Source organism: Cynoglossus semilaevis, chromosome 6 (genome assembly GCF_000523025.1).
Source record: "Cynoglossus semilaevis isolate Cse_v1.0 chromosome 6, Cse_v1.0, whole genome shotgun sequence".
In the NCBI taxonomy this organism is placed as follows: Eukaryota; Metazoa; Chordata; class Actinopteri; order Pleuronectiformes; family Cynoglossidae; genus Cynoglossus; species Cynoglossus semilaevis.
In genome coordinates this window covers 9,698,844-9,717,545 of record NC_024312.1, presented here as the reverse complement: position 1 = coordinate 9,717,545, position 18,702 = coordinate 9,698,844, and the positions used below count along the sequence as shown (strand labels likewise).

General features: G+C 39.0%; 1 protein-coding gene across 1 annotated transcript in view; it reads left to right on the top strand.

Moving 5' to 3' along the window:
• The window catches only part of vwf (von Willebrand factor), a 33,438-nt gene extending 16,804 nt beyond the window's left edge, over nucleotides 1–16,634 (top strand). The window contains exons 27-53 of the mRNA XM_008311873.3: nucleotides 432–567; nucleotides 652–955; nucleotides 1,196–2,315; nucleotides 2,405–2,509; nucleotides 2,843–2,986; nucleotides 3,777–3,920; nucleotides 5,164–5,328; nucleotides 5,425–5,471; nucleotides 5,574–5,751; nucleotides 6,638–6,879; nucleotides 6,966–7,155; nucleotides 7,981–8,322; nucleotides 8,417–8,655; nucleotides 9,890–9,992; nucleotides 10,097–10,168; nucleotides 10,739–10,843; nucleotides 11,008–11,213; nucleotides 11,880–12,029; nucleotides 12,454–12,570; nucleotides 12,794–12,974; nucleotides 13,084–13,124; nucleotides 13,217–13,333; nucleotides 14,286–14,384; nucleotides 14,594–14,722; nucleotides 14,812–14,851; nucleotides 14,949–15,046; nucleotides 15,141–16,634. Of these exons, the coding sequence (XP_008310095.2) occupies nucleotides 432–567; nucleotides 652–955; nucleotides 1,196–2,315; nucleotides 2,405–2,509; nucleotides 2,843–2,986; nucleotides 3,777–3,920; nucleotides 5,164–5,328; nucleotides 5,425–5,471; nucleotides 5,574–5,751; nucleotides 6,638–6,879; nucleotides 6,966–7,155; nucleotides 7,981–8,322; nucleotides 8,417–8,655; nucleotides 9,890–9,992; nucleotides 10,097–10,168; nucleotides 10,739–10,843; nucleotides 11,008–11,213; nucleotides 11,880–12,029; nucleotides 12,454–12,570; nucleotides 12,794–12,974; nucleotides 13,084–13,124; nucleotides 13,217–13,333; nucleotides 14,286–14,384; nucleotides 14,594–14,722; nucleotides 14,812–14,851; nucleotides 14,949–15,046; nucleotides 15,141–15,326 (5,000 nt within the window). The 3' untranslated portion in view covers nucleotides 15,327–16,634. The remainder of the gene's footprint in view (nucleotides 1–431; nucleotides 568–651; nucleotides 956–1,195; nucleotides 2,316–2,404; nucleotides 2,510–2,842; nucleotides 2,987–3,776; nucleotides 3,921–5,163; nucleotides 5,329–5,424; nucleotides 5,472–5,573; nucleotides 5,752–6,637; nucleotides 6,880–6,965; nucleotides 7,156–7,980; nucleotides 8,323–8,416; nucleotides 8,656–9,889; nucleotides 9,993–10,096; nucleotides 10,169–10,738; nucleotides 10,844–11,007; nucleotides 11,214–11,879; nucleotides 12,030–12,453; nucleotides 12,571–12,793; nucleotides 12,975–13,083; nucleotides 13,125–13,216; nucleotides 13,334–14,285; nucleotides 14,385–14,593; nucleotides 14,723–14,811; nucleotides 14,852–14,948; nucleotides 15,047–15,140) is intronic.
• Nucleotides 16,635–18,702: the final 2,068 nt, after the last annotated feature.

Sequence of the window (18,702 nt, the reverse complement as noted above, 5' to 3'; positions counted from 1 at the left end):
TTGCTGTTCTTTATTTGCATTGACAGTCAATTAGTAATTATATAAGTATATTAAATGTTGAATAATCGTGATTTAAATATTGACAATATTAGTCATAATTGTTTTTTTTCTTCCATGCTCAAGCAAGCCTATCATTAATTTATTTTACATACATGCCAGAATAGGTGTACGGTTGGTCTTAAGGTTAATTGAAAGAGGTCTTTACTTAAATTTCAGTTTTAAAAAATCCTGGTGAATCCTACCGTGATTGTACGAGTAGTTAAAATAGATTTTTAAAAATCCTGGTGCTACCGTGATTGTACGAGTAGTTAAAATACATCTATTAGAACTCAGATGGGTGGAGCTCAGAATAACTGCGGAATAATTATTCCCCTAGTAAATGGGCTACAGAGGTCATTCAACAGCTGTTTCACTATACCTAACATTTTTAGGACAAGTGCTGGATGAGGTGTCTCTGCAGTGTGTAGATCCATCTCACTGTCAGGTGTGTATCCACGATGGTGAGAGAATCCCCCATGACAACAAGGTCATCTTCAACCACGATGATCCGGAGCTCTGCAAAATATGGTAATGACATCAACAAGTCTGAAAATTCTCTGCATTTATAGTAAACAATTAAGGATTTTATTATTTTTTTTTACAACATTTCAGCCAATGTGGAAACAACACCCTGAGCTGTGAAGATTGCACCTCCCTTAAGATGTCCGTTATTCCCACAATGACACCGACACAAATGACAACTCTTCCCTTCACCACTGCAATGCCTGAAGGCCAATGTGACCGGGCAATGGATCTAGCATTTTTATTAGATGGTTCACAAGCCTTAAATGAGGAGGAATTTCTGCAAACCAAAAAGTTCATACTCGGAGTGATTTCACGTTTTCGCATGGGATCAGCTCACACCCGTGCCACAGTGCTAGTTTATCACTCTGGAGTGAAAACATACGACTTACAGGTAGGTAACCGTATATTGTAAATATACTATTGTAACTACAATACTGTGGAATTATGATTGAGATACGAGCATAATCCGTTCCAGGACCGAGCTCATAACTATCTATCTCGAATCATTTTTTTTCCCATAAGAAATAACAGAAAAAAATGATCCATTGCAGCCCTCTAGAAAACTCCTTTATTAGTGCTAATAACAATGTAAAAAAAAAACATATTTTGCATCTCTTTGTTGTATCTTAAGGTTCAAAAGTTGCGGTTCAAAAAGATGGTTGGTGATCTGCATTATACCGGGGGAGATGTAGCCTTTTTGGACGAAGCTATCAAATACCTGGGTGTCAACATCTATGACAAGAACAAACGTCCTAATGCTGATCGTGTTGCCATTATTCTAACAGCCAGTGCCAACCCTCGTGCGGTCAGTAACTCTGTAAAACTGCTGAAGAAAAAGGCCATCACTACACTGACAGTAGCACTGGGCCCGTTTGTAAACTTGGGCCAGATTAATGATATAACCAAGATCCACCCAGGAAACCGAGCCTACATACTTAACAGCCCAGCGGAACTGTCTGATAACCTGTTAGGGCTGACCGATCACCTTTGCACGTTAGGAAAGGAGCCTGAGGTGCCAAAAGCAGCAGTGACTAAAACGCCTCCCCGTCAACCGAACCCAACGCACCTGGTCCCAAGTATTCCTACACTCGCCGCACCTTCTAAACTGGCTCCCGTTCCGAGCATTTCGTCGTCCACAACGTCAGTCAGAGATGTCACGTTTATCATAGAAGGCTCCGATTCGGTTGGCGAGGAGAACTTCAACAAGTCACTGAGTTTCATAAACGACGTTGTGACTCAAATGACTGTAAAAGAGGAGGTTATAAGGATTACAGTCATCCAGTATTCCGTCACAGTGACTGTGGAGATCAGTGGGTGGGAGTTAACGAGACAGAGAACCATGCTGCTGCAGCGACTGAAGGAGATTCGTTGGAGAGGTGGAAGCCAGACCAACACGGGCACGGCTGTTGTTCAGACCTTGAAAAAAACTCATATCACCCAGACTTCTCAAGGCCACACCCGTCCTGACCTTGTTTTCCTAGTGACAGCAAATCCACCGACTGACACCGTGGAACTCTCATCATCTAGCACAACCTACACCCAAGTGCAATCTATCGGCGTTGGACCAAAAGTGAATGAGGAGATCTTGTTCAAATATAGCTTCCCCAATCGTCCAATAATGGTTCCCGCTTACAATAATTTGACCAACCTGGTTCCCATCATTATCAATATTGCAAAGACCAGAGTCAGTCTACAGTCTCCTACACTGCCACCACTGGTCGTCTCCACCCTCTCCAGCCTACCATCCTCAGGTGTGGGAGAGGAGTCTGTTTGATTCATCAATCCACGTAAAAGCTTGAACCAACGTTTTATTTATGCGTGTTTATGTTGTTTTTTCCAGTGCCATGTAAGAAGCCTGTAGACGTGTTGTTTCTGTTGAAGGCTGGAAAGCAGTTTGAAGACATGAAAACGTTTGTCAAACTGTTCATCAGGAACGCTGACATAGGTAGGTTTCACTTTTAACCTAAATAACATTAACCCTCGTGTTGTCCTTTGGGTTTAGGTGAACCGGTGGTTAATTTATACCATATACCATATATACCATATATATATACACTGTATGTATATATAAATACTGTATATATATTTTTTTGTGGTTACATTTACATTTTCATTGAACTTACTTGCAGCAGTGGTCTTTTCAATAACTGGATGATTTGAGATAATCTGTTTAATTTGTGTTTCTTTTCACAAGGTTTTGGGGTTTTCCATTCCACTCCGGGTTTTACTGAGCACCCTATACTTGTTCATTACCTTTTTCTTTTTTTTTTGTATACAGGAATAAAGGATACACAGGTCAGTGTAGTCCAGTACGGAGATATCAACATGGCAGAGGTCGCATGGAAAGATGGACAAAGCAAATCAAAACTCCTGAAGCTGCTTGAAGGCATACAGAGCATGAGCACAACCCGATCTAATTTAGGTATTGTATGTGCACAACACACAAGTATTGTAAAGTTTGGTTGCATAAAGTGTTGTTAAAATATTGAAAAACCCCTTGCCTTCATCAGATTCAGATCACTAATGTCAATTCATAGTAGGGCTATCTATCTTTTTCTTTTTTGTTTCAAATCCAAACGGTGAAATAATTTGATATGGAAAAGTGCAGAGCATAACTCCAAAATCTTTATTGTACATGGTTATTGGATTTTAGTCATTAGTCTGTGTTCTGACCTGAAGTTGAAGTCCCCCATGTAAAGATGCTATTTTATGCAAAAACACATTGAACAACAATTTAACCCTTTCATGCATGACGGTCACTACAGTGGACAGCTATTAAAATGCCATTTTCTATTATAAAGAATAGGTTTTGATGGCAGTGTTGCATATAAGCCTCTACAGTGGACGCCTGAGAATCACCCAACACTGCCATACAGTGGTCAGCCTTTGCAACTGCAGAATAATTGTGTCAACATTCAAAAAGAAAATTTGGTGTATAAAAACAGAACCAAATCAGTTCTTATTTTTATGTCTAAAAACACATAAAAACACTTAGTAACATTTTTTTAACTCAGTATATCATGGGTCATGCATCAAAGGGTTAAACAACGGGTAAACAATGGGGGTATGGTTTTACAGTAGTGTCAGAAAAATTCAATTCAATTATGTATTGAATGTAAAATGTTAATTTAGGGTACCTAATATAACCATGTTTAAAAAAAACAGTCACTGATAAACACTCTCTAAATTCTGGATATTTTACCTGTCTCCAGGGTCTGCACTGCAGTTTGCCGTGCGGATGTCTATATCATCGTCCTTTGGTGGACGTGTTGGTATACCAAAGGCTGTGGTGATGTTGGTGACTGACAAATCAACCGACGATGTGAAAGAGGCTGTAAATGAAGCACTGGCAGCAGGTAAACAAGCCACAAACTTTCCTTTGCACCTGCATGTGCATGTTTAGAGCTTATCCAGTGACTCTTTGTCCGTCTGTCTCTTAGTAATAATGTCTTTTAGTTCAACTTTTCTGCATTTGTTTTGTGCTCCTGAGAGTATCTATATTTCCTTTTCTATCTATCTGTCTATCTGTCTATCTATCTATCTATCTATCTATCTACCTATCTATCTATCTATCTATCTACCTATCTATCTATCTATCTATCTATCTATCCATCTATCTATCTATCTATCTATCTATCCATCTATCTATCTATCTATCTATCTATCCATCTATCTATCTATCTATCTATCTATCTCTCTCTCTATCTATCTATCTATCTATCTATCTCTCTCTCTATCTATCTATCTATCTATCTATCTCTCTCTCTATCTATCTATCTATCTATCTATCTCTCTCTCTATCTATCTATCTATCTATCTATCTACCTACCTACCTACCTATCTATCTATCTATCTACCTACCTATCTATCTATCTATCTACCTACCTACCTATCTACCTACCTATCTCCCTACCTATCTACCTACCTACCTATCTACCTACCTATCTACCTACCTATCTATCTATCTATCTATCTACCTATCTATCTATCTATCTATCTATCTAGCTCTCTATCTATCTATCTATCTATCTATCTAGCTCTCTATCTATCTATCTATCTATCTATCTCTCTCTCTATCTATCTATCTATCTATCTATCTCTCTCTCTATCTATCTATCTATCTATCTATCTATATACAGTATATATATTATTTTATTTTTATTTTTAATTTTTTTTTGGTGTTGTGCTGACATATATATTTCCAATTTAAAAAACGGGCTGTAGCTCCAAAAAGGGTTGGGAAACATTGACCTAGAGGGCCTCAAATTATTTAGCACCAGACATCGTACGTGTATGGTGCATTCGGAGTCAACCTCAAAGGTTTTGGCAGAGACTCCACCACATGGCTGTGCCTAGAGATTATATAATCTATAAAAAATAATGAGCAGACCTTGTGATTGTGATTGAGAGTCTGACCTGTCTGAAATATTCCGCATTAAACAGTAAACTAATCAAAAGCATTAAAAAAAAAGTCATGTCCTCTCTTTGTCTCTTTTCTTTAGCCTCTTCGTTTCAGTCTCTTACTCTCTCTCCTTATGAACTGAGGCTATGACTTAAGAATGCCTCAGATCACAACTTAGTTTCCTTTTATGTCATCAGGCGTGTCAGTTTTTCCCATTGGGGTGGGTCCATACTATGACAGACAGGAGCTTGAGCTGCTTGGACACCATGGCAACCAAGAAAACATCCTGCACATAAACAGCATGGATAATTTATTGACATTGCTGACTCTGGACCATGGATACACAGAGAGGATCTGCAGAGGTACACAGTGAATTTCTTAGGTTTCCTTTTATGAAATCCATGTCAAATAACATTATTGAAAATGTATTTGGAAAATGTCTGTGCTTTTTCTCTAAGCTGGTCCACCGGCAGTGTGTGTTGATGATGATGGAATTGAGAGAAAAGTAAGTTACATCTGCCAAAATAAATTTATACTTTACAGTTAAAAATCAAGAGCTTCAGCGGCCGATTTATTTTGATTTTTTTTTTTTTTTTTTATGCCTTAGCCTGGTGAGACATGGCTACTGGAGGATGGCTGCCATTTTCTTCTGTGCCACCCTAGCGGGAAAGTGGTCATGCAGAACCACAAAGTCAACTGTGACAGACTGGAGCCACCGGTTTGCAGACAGAACATAACACCTGTGAAAGTTCGGGATGCCTGTGGCTGCCATTGGGAATGCCCATGTATGTATTAAGAAGGGTAAAATTACTACATGAAATATTATCATACACTGTCTGACGTGCCCTCAGTACATGCCCTTAACATACTGTATGTTCAGAAACCAGTGAGTTTAAACCTGAACTGGAAATAGTTTATCTATGTAACTATTTTTATTATATAAATATATTATATAATAATTATATATATATATTATATAATAAGTAGAAAATCTAGATTCATATGGAGTTTTTTTTCTTAACAAATCTGGTCAAATTCTGGACTTCATTAAACATCCTGGTGTTTTCACATGAAGCCTACTGTATAACACTGCTGTATGTATTTGTATTTATTTGGAATTATTTATACAGATACCTATAAATATGTGCACAAAATCAAATTACCAAATGTTTCTATAAGTTTATATGAATTTCTTATTCAATGGAACCTCAAGAGACGAGCATAATCCGTTCCAGAACCGAGCTCGTAACTTGAGGTCCTTGCATAACAAAAATAAAATTAATCCGTTACGGCCCTCTAAAAAAAACTCCCTAATTACTGCTAATAACAATGGGGGAAAAAAACGTTCTTACCTTCGAGACAGACAATAAAGTAGCGGCTAGGAAGGGAGTGAAGAGAGTTGGCCTGTACATAGACACTTGATTTTATACCGAACCTTACACGTACACTACGTAACTTACACTACGTATTTATCGACAATTTTATGCTTTATTTCCATGGTCATCATGCATTTCTTCTTCTCACTTACCATGCTTAGACACACGTATTTTAAAGGTTCCACTGTAATTGTCTTATTTTTCAGTTTGAGAATAAAATCTTTGTTTTAGAAAGACAAATGGATTGGTGAAACATACTGCAGAGCTCTTATCTGATTTGTGTTTGCGTTGACAGGCATGTGCATGGGCAGCTCCACAAATCATGTGGTGAGATTTGATGGGTTGGCACTCAGGCTCGACAGGGAGGGTCAGTGTTCCTACACCCTCCTCAGTATCGGCAGCAGCGTCAATGAAGGATCCGAAATCAAACTCCACAGTGGATCTTGTCAAAACTCTGAGGCCTTCAACAACATGTGCATGAAAGTCATTGAAGTCATTCAGGGCACACATAAACTTCTGCTGAACGATGATATGACGGTGAGCTGTTCATCTGGTTCGGCTCGGTAAAGTGCTGTGAAGTTAATTTAATCTATCCACCCCGCGTGTGTGTTCCCAATGTGCAGGCGGTGTTTGACGGCGAAGAACTCGCCTTTCCATGGCGACATGGTGGACTTGAGCTGGTCCGTTTCGGTGGAGTGATGCTGCAGCTGAAATCGGACAACGGCTATGTCCTTTCTTTCACTCCGCAGAGCAATGAGTTCACCATCACGATGTTGGATTCGTCAAATAGCAGCTACACTGCTGGACTTTGTGGTAAAACAAACAATGAAAACACTTTTTTTTTTAAATCATACTTCTACTTTCCACTCTCTCCGGAAGATACAGGGATTCTTTTTTTTTTTCAGCAATTTCTGTGTCTGTCCTTGCTGTCTTCACTTTTACTTAATTCATCACGATGCTTTCCTAATTCCAGAGGAGGTAGTACTAAAGTATTAGAAAAATGTGATTATATAAAATTATCTTTGCTTTGCTTAAATTCTACAAAAGTAAAAGTACCCATCAAAACATCTGCTCGAGCAAAAGTAAAACAATATTTCATTTGAAATTTTACTTTGAATCATAGTAACTTAGTTCCTTTAAATTGATGCAAGAAAAGACAAAGTCAAACATTCAGTCTGCAACTACCATATCTTCCGCACTTTATGCTTTGGCTAGGTTTGCTCCTTATACTCAGGTGCGACTTATATATTAAAATATATATTTTCACATCTTTGTTATTTTCACACTGACAGCCACTCGAGGGCACTCTAGGCTTGTATAGCAGTATCTGCTACGACTGTAGTTACATGTTTTATACTGTTAATTGAAACGTCACATGTTTGTTATTTTCACACTGACAGCAGCTAGAGGGCACTCTATCTGGCTAGTGCAACTTATATATGTTTTTTTTCTTCTTCATTTTGCTTTTTTTTTTGTCTCTTGCGACTTGCGACTCCAGAGTGACTTGTCGGGCCGGAAAAAAACAGTCGTTGTTTTTAATCAACAAATCAATTACAAAATTCACTCCGATGTCAGTGGTAGTATTATCGCTTCTATCACGATGTATTTTTCCAATCACTTCTTCTTACTTTCCTATAGGTGGGTGCCAGCAAGAGCACGTCAACAACCTTTCATTACGAAATGGCAGCGCCACCACGGACAAGCCAGCCTTTATCACGGACTGGACCACAGCTGGAGATGCATATGTGTGTGTTCCAAAACAGAAGCTGTTATGCATGCGCTCTGCAGCGACAGGATGTCAGGCCCTGCGTTTGGAGGCATTCGAACCCTGCCATTCGCACATTCCCGTTCACGTATTCCTTTCCAAGTGCGAGGAGCAGGCATGTGACGAATCCGACGTGTGTGAAATCATATCCGCCTATGCACGCCTCTGTCGACAGAGAGGAATATGTGTGAACTGGAGGAGCCCCCGCCTCTGCCGTGAGTCCCTTTGGATGCACATGTCCGTGTGTTTCACTTTCTGCATTACCAAACTAAAACTACGCCTTTTTTTTTTTTTTTTTTTGATTGACAGCATTGTCATGCCCTAGCTCCATGGAGTACGATGCTTGTCGAACGGGTTGTGTGGAGGATTGTGGGAGCGTGCTGACATCGCGCGGCGACTTGCCATTTGCCAGTCGTAACGAATCATCATGCATGGAGACTCCCGCTGAGGGTTGTTTCTGTGCTGGAGGGATGATCTGGCATCATGGACAGTGTGTATCCCCAGAAGTGTGTAGGCAGTGTGTGGACCACCTTGGACTTGCGCATAAGGTGGGAAATAGTGATGTCTTACTCACTTATGGTGGTTTGGTTTATTGAACTTTATTCTTATTTAACTGTATTTGCGTCCCTTGGATGTGTGCAGTGTTGTCTCGCTAATTGTCAAAATGAGTTTTGTCATTCATGTTATATTCACGGTGGCGTTTGGCCAATAGGCAATGTCTCTGTCATTGGTGTGGAACCCCAGGGTTCACCTCCTGGGCAAGTTCGAATCCCGGTTAGGGCGGTTGGTACGGTGCAATGTGATTTGGGTGGCGACTGCTGCCCCCGCGACCCGGTAACGGATAAGCGGATGAAAATGGATGGATGGTTAAATTCACGTGTCCTCTACCAGGATTGTTCATTTGTGATTCACGTGTCCTCTACCAGGATTGTCCATTTGTGACAGGCAGCTTAAGCTGAACAGATTCGTTCTCACGGATTCGTTCAAAGATCCGTTCTCACGGATTTGTTCAAAGATTAGTTTTTGCTGATCTATTCAAAGATCCGTTATCGCAGATTCGTTTAAAGATCCGTTCTCACGCATTCGTTCAAAGATTCGTTTTTGCTGATCCAATCAAAGATCCGTTATCGCAGATTCGTTTAAAGATCCGTTCTCACGCATTTGTTCAAAGATTCGTTTTTGCTGATCCAATCAAAGATCCGTTATCGCAGATTCGTTTAAAGATCCGTTCTCACGCATTTGTTCAAAGATTCGTTTTTGCTTATCCAATCAAAGATTCGTTATCGCAGATTCGTTTCAAGATCCGTTCTCGCAGATTCATTCTCAGATTCATTTACAGATTCGTGCATTTTGCGGATTTGTTTCATTTGTCACGTGACAGACAGCTCGGGTCTTTTTTGCTCTCGACCATCTTAGTCATTGGTTCGAATTGCTTTTGGCATTTTGTGTATTAGACTTTGTCTAGTCTAATAGATGCAAACCATGTTGCCTTCAGTATTTAGTGTCGGAGAACCGCAGCCTTCTTTACAACAGCCACAATAGGGCTACAAAATGAATGAAATGATTCGTTCACGATTTGTTCATTTTACTGTTCAAGAGTCAAAAACCCGAGTGGGAAAGAATAAAGTTGTTTAAATAATTATGACGCATGCAAATTAAATATAAATAAAATAATGAAAATCTACTTTATAATTTACGGAGGAGAAAAGTTGCATTACTCTTATTTTGATCATGATCAATGAAAAACAGAATGCATATAACTTTCTTTTTTTTCTCATACAGTACATGGAGAGCTGGGTACCTGCTGAAAACCCATGTATGATTTGCATGTGTTTAAACCAACAAAGAATCAACTGCACTGCTCGGCCATGCAGCGATGTCAAACGTAAGCCAAACAATCCCTCCAGTTTGGTCAAAGTACTACAGAGACACTAGCGTGATTTAAAACTATGTATCTCTCTCTGTGTGTGTGTGTGTGTGTGTGTATAGCCCCAATATGTGGACCATGTGAGGTCCTGAAAGAGGAAAGGGGAACCTCATGCTGCCCAGAGTTCAAGTGTGGTATGTTTTTTTTTTTTAATACATATCATACATTTTTTAATACCAATTTCCAAATCCAAAGTTATCACGAATTATGTCATTCTATTTGTTATAGTGTGTCACTATGTTACAAAAACAAAAAGGGCAGTGTTTTCCAAACACTTGAACACATTTGACATTAGAAAAATCCCACAGTGTACCACCAAACAAAGATGATGCAAAACATATATTTGGCAAAAATGATCATCTAGTTTCAATTTGGTCACAATTTACCTAGTGTGAAACCTTGGCCTGTTTAGTTGAACGCAATGCTGATACACTTGCAGGAATTGAGGAAAGGCACCTATAAGATAAAAGTGTCTATTTTTTTAGTTTATATACACCGCCATCTGCTGTTAAATGGTGGAAGAGTACTTAATTGTTCTGTTTTTGAAACAGGTTGTTTTTTAGGAAAGTAAACTTTCTATAGGCTTTTGCTCATTGTCAACTTTTAGTCAACTTGAAATACTTGAAATACTACGTAAAAAAAAAAAAAAATATATAGTTCAAGACGTGTGCGGTAGAAACAACTCAATTACTGTGACTTTTAAGTATGTGATCCGGTGAACTGTAAGCATCCTGAAATACCACGCTGTGAGGACGGTCAGACTCTCGTTCTGGAAAACCCTGGAGAATGCAACCCTATACACATGTGCGGTAGGATTTTTATTTATTTATTTATTTTCAATTTTATGAGATAAATAGAATTTGAGAGAGAGAGGGAAAAAAAGACCTCATGTATGTACACTTAGATAAGTAGAATTTGAGAGAGAGAGAGAAAAAAAGACCTCATGTATGTACACTTCATTTGTCTCTACCAGTTTGTAACCGAACGGAATGCCCTCTTCAAGCTCCGCCCGCCTGCCCAGCCCATCGCCGACTGGTTGTCAAAAAGTCAAAGTGCTGTGATATGTTTGAGTGTGTGTGCAGTTGCACGAACTCAACTAACACCTGCCAGGTTGGGTTCATAATGTCGTCCAAAGTCAATGACTGCGGCTGTGTGGAAGTCAGCTGCGTGCCGGACAAAGTAAGTGTGTTAAAATCTCAAATGTGCAACTTTCCCATTTGTGTTGACGTCGCGCCGCTGCACTAATCTGCTAGCCTAATATGCGTCATGAGTCCAAGCAATTTTAGTTACATCTCTAGCTAGGTAGGAGGAGTCTATTGACAGGAGGATTAAATGTGTTTTAAGTGGTCAACAAAATTCGTCATGCTGACCATGTCACATTTTAAGCATAATAACACTAAATAGTTAGTTATCTTTCAAGCTCTGGTCCCTGGTGGCTTAACCCTTTCATGCATGAGGGTCACTACAGTGGACAGCTATTAAAATGTAATTTTCTATGATAAGGTTTTGATGGCAGTGTTGCATATAAGCCTCTACAGTGGATTCTCAGGCGTCCACTGTAGTGACCGTCATGCATGAAAGGGTTAAGCATAACGGAAAAGCATCCCAAATGAAACCTGCTTATTCAAATACACCAGGTAAAGAACTCGTAACCCTTGTTATGATGCTGTCAAAAAGACAAAAGGACCACATGGACGCATCTGAGAGAAGACGCTAGTTTGATGACGTGTCGGATTAGAAGTTAATAGATAAGACGGAAAGCTCAAGTTGAACAGAGGAGAGCTAGGGCTAAATCCTTCAGTTATTTCTATTTATTGCCCGTTGTTTGTGTGTGTTCTTTTCTAGGTTTGTGTTGTCGGCGAGGTAATTCACGTGGTAGGAAGCGAGTGGAAAGAAGGATGTGAGAAGTGTAGCTGCACCCAGCTGCAGGACAAAAGGACATCTCTGCACCTCGCTCAGTGTACGCCACCAGTGTGTGATCAGATGTGTCCTCAGGTGGGACATTCACACAAACACTGAGATTTATGTTTCGTGAGGATCCCAGGAGACATTGAGCAAGAACCTAGCCTGTTAACCTAACCTTAACTAAATAAATGTCTAATCCCAAACTCTAATCCCTCAAAAATGCCCCTCAAAGGGATTAACCCTTTCATGCATGACGGTCACTACAGTGGACAGCTATTAAAATGTCATTCTCTGTAAGAATAGGTTTTGATGGCAGTGTTTCATATTAGCCTCTACAGTGGATTCTCAGGCGTCCACTGTAGAGGCTAATATGCAACACTCCCATCAAAACCTATTCTTATCATAGAAAATGACATTTTAATAGCTGTCCACTGTAGTGACCGTCATGCATGAAAGGGTTAAAATGCAAAACGTCAACTGTTCAATGGCTGCTTGTTTTCCTTTAACTTCAAAGGGATCCGCATACACATCAATTGCAGGAGAATGCTGTGGAAAGTGCACACCCTCCAGCTGTTTAGTGTCAAAGGCATCTATGCGAGGGGACACAATGATTGGTGGACAGCTCAGAAATGTAAGTGTTGAGGAATAATACAAGACCAAATAGTAACTACATTTTTTTTTTTTTAGAAATGAATAAACGTCAAAAAAAAAAAGTCATTGTTGCATCCAAATCCATTTACGCAAAATCAAAACCGGCTCTCTTTAAGTTGTGGTTACACATAAAAATGTGCATAACATTTAAATGAAGGTTTCAGTTGATTGTTTGTATTCTAACCTCTATATAATCGTCGCAGGTGGGAGAAAAGTGGACGTCTTCGAATGATCGATGTGTCCAACATGAATGTGTGAAGGTGGGAAATGAAGTGTTTATCACTGCAAGTAACGTAAGCTGCTCTACCCTGGAAACTTCATCTTGCCCACTCGGAACTGAGTTACGATGTGACACCCGAGACTGCTGTCCACACTGCCACTGTGGTAAACACGCATGCGATACTTAATAATAATCATACTGACGCAAATGAAAGAAAGCATAAATGTAAAAATGAAAAATAAACTGATACTTGATTTTTTTTTCTTTGTGCAGCTCCATTAAATGTATGCGTGCTCAACAATACAATCATCGGAGTAAGTCATGTAGCAAAATAATTCTTTTACATAATAATATGGACATTTTTATTTTTTTAAGTGCTTTATCCTGATCTTGTGTTTTTTTCCAGGCAGGTGAGCAACTGATGGTAGATTTATGCACACGCTGTGACTGCACAGTGGAGGGTTCTGCCGTGAGAAAAGCTAGACTCTCCTGCAGGAGAACCCACTGTCCTGTCTGTCCAAAGGTAACCCTAATCTAAGTTCTGTCATTCATATAGTCAGTATTATAATCAAAGATTGTTTAACCCTCTAGACCAGGGGTGACCAATAATTAGATCGAGATCTACCAGTAGATTGTAATGAGTGGACTGGTAGGTCATAAACATGGAAAGTGGAGTTGGGTAAGAATAAAGTAAGAATAAAATCATATTGTGCCATACAGCTATATGTATTTGATCAGTACCCCAATATTTAACATGTATATGATGTGTGTTTAGTTTATGTGAGTACCGGACTATAAGCCGCTTCATCCTTTGGCTGGGTCTGCAACTTATATATTTTAAAATATATAATTTCTACTACATATATCATATATATATGATGTATGTTCAGTTTATGTGAGTACCGGACTATAAGCCGCTTCATCCTTTGGCTAGGGTAGATCACTTTAGTCTGGACATTTGAATAGTAGCTCCCAAGCCAAAAAAAAAAACCCAAAATTTAGACACTGCTCCTCTAGTTTTGTCCTTGTTCATAGTTTAGGAAAAAATTACTGCTACATATTTTACAAGAATATAAAAATACTACATATATCATATATATATGATGTATGTTCAGTTTATGTGAGTACCGGACTATAAGCCGCTTCATCCTTTGGCTAGGTCTGCAACTTATATATTTTAAAATATATAATTTCACATTTGGTATTTTGACACTGACAGCCGCTAGAGGGCACTGGTGCAACTTATACTCCGGAGCGACTTATAGTCCGGAAAAAATACTGTATATACTGTATATATAGTAAATGCTTTTAATGTAGGTAGATCACTTTAGTCTGGACATTTGAATAGTAGCTCCTAAGCCAAAAAAAAAACCCAAAATTTAGACACTGCTCCTCTAGTTTTGTCCTTTAGGAAAAATTACTGCTACATATTTTACAAGAATATAAAAAAATACTTACCACAATGTTTCATTTAGGGATACACGCTGCAGAAGGAGGAAGATGCGTGCTGTGGTCGCTGTGTTGCCACTGACTGTTTCATCCAAGGTTCTGCTGGAGAAGTAATCAGTATGCAGGTTTGTGCTTGCTAACTAATGACAAATGTCAAACAAAAAAAAATTTAAAAATGGAGGTATATTCTGAAAATGACAATTTTCGCTAATGCATTTTAATTTGAATTGATGATACCGATCCGGCCTGCAGGGTGTGTGTAGAGATGGAGATCTATCTTTTTGATTTAAACGTGACTGTAGTATGTCTGACGAGAGTGTCTCTGTACTTTAAGGTGAACACAACAAGGGAGGACGGCTGCAACAGTTATACCTGCAGTGTAAATTGGAAAGGGGAATTGATATTGCAGACAAAAGTGACAACCTGCCCTCCATTTAACCGCCAAGCCTGCATTGATGAAGGGGTAAGAAAAAAAAAAAACTAGCCCTGCAAAAACTTTGACATCTGTCATATCTTCCAAATTTCTTATCCTGCACTCTTGGTTTTTTTTAGGGCAAAATCAGCCGAATAGGAACAACATGCTGTGAGATTTGTAAGTTGAACAGTGTCCTGTGCCAAAAAATGAATTTGATGGAATGGATGCTTTACATTGGTCCATTTTTTTAACACGCCAACTCGCATTTGTAAAGGCACAGAGCCACAATGTAGGAAGATGGTTGGAACACTGAACTACATCAAAGTGGAGGACTGTCAATCAGAGCAGCAGATAGAAATCAACTACTGTGAAGTGAGATATTACAAACACACACACTCACTCTCACTCTCTCCTCTGCTGTGTTTTTTATGTTCTTTTTTTACTCATGTGTTTCTGTGTTTATTAGGGCAAATGTCACAGCAAGTCCATGTACTCCCTGGAACGGCTCGCTGTGGAACAGGAATGCGTGTGCTGTGCTGCTTTACAGACGGAGCCCATCGCCGTCCCTCTCCTGTGTGCAAATGGCACTCGCAGTCATCACACCGTCCTGTCAGTCACCGCATGCGACTGTCTTTCCAAACACTGTGCGTAGAGCGAGAGGGAGAAAAGAAGGGAGAGAATGATAGAATGAGAGGGCGAGTTCAAATGAAACAAAAACGTGTGTAACCCAGTATAAAATGTAACACATTTCACAAATAATGAAAGCAAACCTTCCAGTAACAATTTTTTTGTTACTTTCCTTTTGTTGCATTTATTCAATCCTTTGTTACTTATTCCTGTTTAGAATCATATGTAGGCCAAGTTGAAGTACCGTATTTTCCAGACTATAAGTCACTTTTTTTGTTTTTCATCCTTTGGCTGGATTTGCGACTTATATTCAGGTACAAGTTACATATAAAAATACCTAATTTCACGTTTGTTATTTTCACACCGACAGCCGCTAGAGGGCACTCTAGGCTTGTGTACCAGTATCTGCAACTGCTGTACCAGTAAAAAATTAGCTTGTTCGTAATTTTCACACTGACAGCCACTAGAGGGCACTGGTGCAACTTGTAGTCTGGAACAATTTATATGTATTTTTCTTCTTCATTAGAGGTGCGACATATACTGCATATACTACAACTTATAGTCTGGAGAATACAGTACACACTAAACAGGTCACTGGTCTATCACAGGTCTATTATAGTGCAATTTGAAGATACACTTTCATTTCCACATATAACTAGAATGTATCTGTAATAACTGATGCTGGCAGACTATAGACAACGTCTGTTGTCGATTTGGAAATTTCTGAGCTTATTAAAAAATAACAGCAACTCTCAACTTTGTGAGCAAGGATAGGCTGTCATCATTTCTTTATCACGCAGTATTATAGTTTTTTTTTTTTCTTATTAATGAAACCTTAGTTTATTCTGTTGTGTAATCCATCAACAACAACAGAAAACTTCACAGGATCTTTGTGATTTGAGTTGGTGGCAGTGGCGGCTTGGTGGTTAAGGAAGTGAACTACTTGTCTGGATTGTAACGAAACAACGTTTAAAAGTACCTTTTCACAACATCAGATCTTTAAAAACATGGCCGATGACTGTGGTCATTTTGAGTTGTAGCCGTGGGTATTAGCACGCTACTACTACTATACTACATCTTGGATGGCACTCCAAATTTCTGCAGTCATAATGCATGAAAGCGTTTCATTTTCTATCGTCACAAATGTCATCCCATTTTTCCAAATAAAAAGATCTATAGATAGATAGATAAATAGATACACAGACAACAAAGTGATAGCAGAATAAAATGTATATTAAAAAAATTTATAGATAATCAGTTTAGAAAGTAGTATAAACTGTATTGGTAACAGTGTATAAATAGAAGCCGCATAGACAATAAAAATAAAGAGCACCACTGTTGTACTATTCTCATACATGTCCAGCACCAAACTAACATCCTTCTCTGCCACTCCTGACTTCCTCATACAAAACCACAATTCCTCCCTTGGCACTTTGTCATATGCCTTTTTTAAATCTACAAACACACAGTGTAGCTCCTTCTGACCTTCTCTGTACTTCTCCATTGGCATCCTCAAGGCAAATATTGCATCTGTGGTACTCTTCCTAGGCATGAAACCATACTGTTGTTCACAGATCTCCGCTTCCTGCCGCACCTTAGCTTAACATATTACATTGATTGCACACATGGAGTCACTGTTCTCCACTACAAATCTCCACTTCCTGCCTCACCTTAGCTTAAAATATTACATTGATTGCACACATGGAGTCATTGCTGTGAGAGGCATCGCTCCGTCTATGTTTGCAGATGATCTCATTCTCTAATGTTTCACATATTTTTTTTCCGAATGCTCAGCTGAGTCACAGTGTTGTTTTTCTTTTGGTTGACTCTCTGTGTGCATACCAGCCAACTCGTCTGTCCTGTTGAAGCAAGCACTTTGTGAGGTCTGTCTGTCTCCCCCCCCCGCTTGTGTCTACGGTGTCTCAGTCATCACACTTACCTGTGTCTCTGTCATTAAAACCTCTGGTGTCACCTGGTGCGCTTGGTTTATGCACCTCCCTCCCTCACTCTGTCTTGTGTCTAGTGCTGCATTTGGATGCTGCCTGCATCCCGACATTACAACACTTTTTTTTGTTTCCTGGTTTTTGTTTATATACATAGGTTAAAAGAAATTCTTGGGTGTTGTTGGGTGTTGGGTGAGCCAATCAGCGTGCGGAACAGTAGAGCATGCTCAATTAGCCAATAGTACACCGAGTGCGAATTGTATTAGCCAATAGTATGCGGTGTACGATCTCGTCCAGGTAAACAAAGTTACCAGCGATCATTTCAGCGATCAATTTCAAAACGAGAACCCACACTTTTTTAGCCAAAAAAAAAGATCGGATTTTTAAAAAAAAAAAAAATTTGCGATGTACTGAGGGAGCGAAAGGAGAACCGCGATATAGAGAGGGAACACTGAATCAGGTTCTATTTTAAAATAATCGAATTGTTGAATAATCTAATTGTTGAAATAATTCAATTGGCAATGAGACTGTCAGCGTAGTAAACACAAACAAATGCTGATACATGCGTAACATCTGGTTACTAAAATTGGAACATAGAGGCTGATCATAACTGCAGTTAGGTTACATGGGTAACTTAATTCTACTGAGGTCAACACTGATACAATAATGGTCAACAGATGTTAAATAATAACATGCAAGCTATGATATAACAGGATAAAAAAACACACTGAGGATAAATATAACACCGAGAAAGAAATGTGAAACAGTGAAGTTGCTCACAGTTGCTCAAAAATTCTAATATAAAGTAACATGTATTTGAAATGTGATATCAAACACGTTCTCTTCACGTCCACGTTCTAACATGGGATATTTACACAGAAAGGTGTTACACAGAACTTTTTTTTTTTTTTTTTTTTTTTTTACTTTTAATTAAATAAATGCTTTTTTTTCCCCGAACAGTGCCCGTAACACGGCTGGTTACACGTTAGCGCTTTCCTAGAGCCCCGACCGTAGTTGGAATACACAAGGGAGACTTAGTGATCTGCTACAGACAAAGACTACTAGTACAACACACAGTAGCCTACAGGAAAAGTTATTAATCGTTAGCAGTATGAACTTCTAAAAAAATCTCTAAATTAACCGCGTCATTGTTAAGCCACAGGGTTCAAAGCGCGTGAAAAAAAAGAAGCGGCTTATAGTCCGAAAATTAGGGTATATATAAACCAAATCTGGAACCTTAAAATATCATTACACTCAGGGGACCTGCAAGTAGAGTACATTTGTCCCCACAAGTGTTTTGTCCAATATGCTGTTTATTTATTGTATTTATTGCATTTTAAGATTATAAAACATAACACATGACAAAACAAACAAACAAAAATCCATTTGTCGCTGGCCAACTGCTTTTCGTTGGTCCAAATCTGTAGCAACTTTTCGACTTCTTCTAATCGTCTGAGA